The sequence below is a fragment of the Cannabis sativa genome, chromosome 1, assembly GCF_029168945.1.
Source record: "Cannabis sativa cultivar Pink pepper isolate KNU-18-1 chromosome 1, ASM2916894v1, whole genome shotgun sequence".
In the NCBI taxonomy this organism is placed as follows: Eukaryota; Viridiplantae; Streptophyta; class Magnoliopsida; order Rosales; family Cannabaceae; genus Cannabis; species Cannabis sativa.
Window position 1 is genome coordinate 73,535,320 of NC_083601.1, and position 3,063 is coordinate 73,538,382.

The 3,063-nt window shown below is 48.0% G+C and overlaps 1 protein-coding gene across 1 annotated transcript; it reads left to right on the forward strand.

Annotated features, from left to right (window-relative positions):
- Positions 1 to 1,732: 1,732 nt before the first annotated feature.
- On the forward strand, positions 1,733 to 2,797 carry LOC133035784 (uncharacterized). The gene is made up of 2 exons (XM_061112037.1): positions 1,733 to 1,966; positions 2,057 to 2,797. Exons 1-2 carry the CDS (start codon positions 1,733 to 1,735, stop codon positions 2,795 to 2,797), a joined length of 975 nt encoding a protein of 324 aa, XP_060968020.1.
- Positions 2,798 to 3,063: the final 266 nt, after the last annotated feature.

A 3,063-nucleotide genomic window follows, 5' to 3' on the forward strand; every position in this document is an offset into this window, starting at 1 on the left:
ATATTTAAATTTATTAATTTATAAGACTTCCTGTTGCCCGTGATTTTGTCCTAAATACGTGGACCAACCGGATTGTGACACGTGGACCGAAGAAGCAAGACTTTGAGATAATTTGACTAAATCTCCTTAATCAAAAGGATCAGCATTCAGCATGCCTCCCGGAGTAGGCATGAAGGTTTCATATACTCTTGGAGAGCAAGGCTACAACGAAGCACCTCCGGGAGGTATCAAATCCTATCTGAACAGTCACCTCGCATTTAATGCCGCATGGGAGAAGGCGTATAGAAACTGCCATAAGTATTAAAGTCTGACGGCGTAACCCCCCTTCTGCAGCTACTACGCTATGATTAATGAACCTAGTGACGACTACTTTATGAGAAATCACATCAGTCAAGAGAGGATAATGGATTACATCCATTAAACCCCTAAAAAGCCTAGGGATTAGACCACGCATTTCCTATGATGTATTCATTAGGAATGTGTGCCTTTACTGAATATTACAGAAAGACATGTACCTCAGTTCTGGGGATCACCCCACAAAAACACTATAAATACCCCCCAAACTCATTAAGGGAGGGGTCGAGAATTCTGGGTTTCGTAAGAACTAGAGAGAAAAACCACCAAGAACATTCTCAGTAATAAATACTCTCATAAATACACAGACTCGTGGACTAAGGCTCATTAATGCCCCAACTACGTAAAATCTCTTGCATTAACTCCTTACGGCTTTCTTAAATATTATTGTTATATTAGTTTCCGAAAACCTCAGTCAACATTTTGGTGATTTCATTAAGAGCTGTAGGAAGCGTCTGCAAGTAGGCAGTAATATTACAAAACAACAATGGTGCAGACTCGCAACACACGTCAACCCCGTCCTCCTCAAGACGCTCAAGACCCAGACGATGAGGATGTGGCCTCAAGAGCGAACGTGGGCTCTGAGGAAGGAGAAGGAACCCACGACGATGAATACGAAGGAAACTTCGATGAGTACGACGCCTACGACAAAGGCAGCTATACAGAGCTAGTACTCTTGAGACAAAAGGCTGCTGATCACGAAGCTGAAATCACGGCCCAAAAAGAACAAAACAAAAACATGCAAGAGGTGATGCTGGCCATGCAAAAAGCCATGGAGCCAGCAGGAATCCACGTGCATCATAAATCCATCCCTGCTGGACTTGGAGAGACACCAGGAGAATCCTCGCCAAGTGCCCAAAAGCATAAATCTAGGGAACCTAGCCCTATAAGGTATCCCTCTGAAGGGAACCATCAGAAAAACCCTACCTCCATTCCTGGGAAAAAGAAAAAGGTGCAGGATCCGCGAAAGGTCCGCTCAGATTTCCCGAAAGGGAAAGGTCCGCAGAGGTGCAAACTCCAAAAGGGGAGTCTTGGCCCTCAGGATCGAGAGGACCGAAAGAGCATTTCTATGCACCAGGAACCCGGAGGGAGAGGAAGAAGGGGCCAAAAATGCCCTCCCGTCGATTTGAGACATCAGATTAGCGGGAAAAACGGTGACCTCCGGGATCACCTAGACCAAAAGAAACACGTGCCCGCAGTCTCCACGGGAACACTAAACAAAGGAATCATGGCTGAGTTGGCCATACTTCGAAAGGAAATTGCTCGAGTCTCCCGGAGACAAAAAGGTGATGACTCTGACTCTGACTGTGAAGACCGGGAGCCTTGTGCCAGGCACATCTTGGAAGCGGAGCTCCCCAAAAATTTCAAGATGCCCGAAATGGCAGCTTATACCGGGAACTCGGACCCTTGCGATCACCTGTCACGGTTCAACCAAGTCATGACAGTCATGAGAGTCAACAATGACGCCAAGTGTTTATGCTTCTTGCTTACTTTAAGCGGGTCCGCAAAAGAATGGTTCAAGAAACTGGAGCCAGGATCCGTGGGCTGCTGGACTAAGCTGCAAACCAGTTTCTGGAGGAAGTTTGTCGCTGCAAGAAAAGTTATTCTGGAGGTTAGCGCCTTGACTAACATCAAGCAGCTGCCTACAGAGACACTGAAGAATTTCATAAAGAGGTCTACGGAAGAAGCCTAAAAAACCAAGAAAGTCGATGACAGACAACAGCTCGCTCTTCTTCAAGCAGGCATCCGTACAGGGACTCTGTTTTGGAACGAGTTACAGCAAGAAGGAGCCTCCAACCTTCATGAATTCCAGAAAACAGTCCAAAAGTACATCAACCTAGAAGAGGCCCAAATAGTGGCCTACGGGGGATACTACCCTACTGGGATAGCGGGATATGTACCCGGAGCTCAGCTCCCAGGAACCTTACCAACAGCTGTTCCACCGATGAGCGGCATACAATTTTCCGCTACCCCTGAATATAGTCAGGGTCAGGCCTTAGCCCCTGCGTCTTCTCATTTTAGGAACTCGTCTGGGATAAGCGGACAAGCCCCATCTCACTCCGCTCCGACCGCAAGCTTAGAAGGTCCCTCTCAAGGCTCTCAGAGCAAGAGGTCCTCAAAAGGCAGCAACCGGACAGAGGATAAGCGGCAGAAAAGGGGGTACACTCTTCAATATACCCAGTACACGGGGCTAACAGACTCCCAAGAGCGTGTGTATTTCGCTACTAGGAAAAACACGCACTACCGGAGACCACCTCCTCTGTACAGGGATAGCTCCCAGAGGGATTCCAATAAAAGATGCGAGTATCACAAAAACATTGGGCATAGCACCAATGAATGCAAAAACCTCAAGGACGAGATCGAAAACTTCATCCGGTTGGGACATCTTTACGAATGGATCAAGAATCCGTTGCCTCACCTCAATCCGGTTCAGGCAACATGACCTTTGCCCCAAGGAGCACCAGGGGGTGTAGCCGGAGCATTAGCCCCAGTTGCTCCCCCCGGAGAAGCCCAGCAAATTCCTGGCTTACCGCCAAGACCCAACGGAACAGTAGCCATGATCTCAGGAGGACCTCACATCGGAGGAACTACCCGAAAGGAACTGAAACGTTACGCAGGGGTCATAAAGCACAGTGAGGTTTGGGAGATTACTCAACTCCCAGCTCAAAGGCCCCGACCAATGGATCAGCCCATCACATGCACAGAAGA

What these genes read in the sequence shown, in the direction of transcription:
- LOC133035784 (XM_061112037.1), top strand. Translation starts at nt 1,733, where the DNA reads ATGGCAGCTTATACCGGGAACTCGGACCCTTGCGATCACCTGTCACGG. An exon ending in CAAGAAAAGTTATTCTGGAG is followed by an intron (nt 1,967 to 2,056) that starts GTTAGCGCCTTG and finishes TAAAAAACCAAG; the next exon opens with AAAGTCGATGACAGACAACA.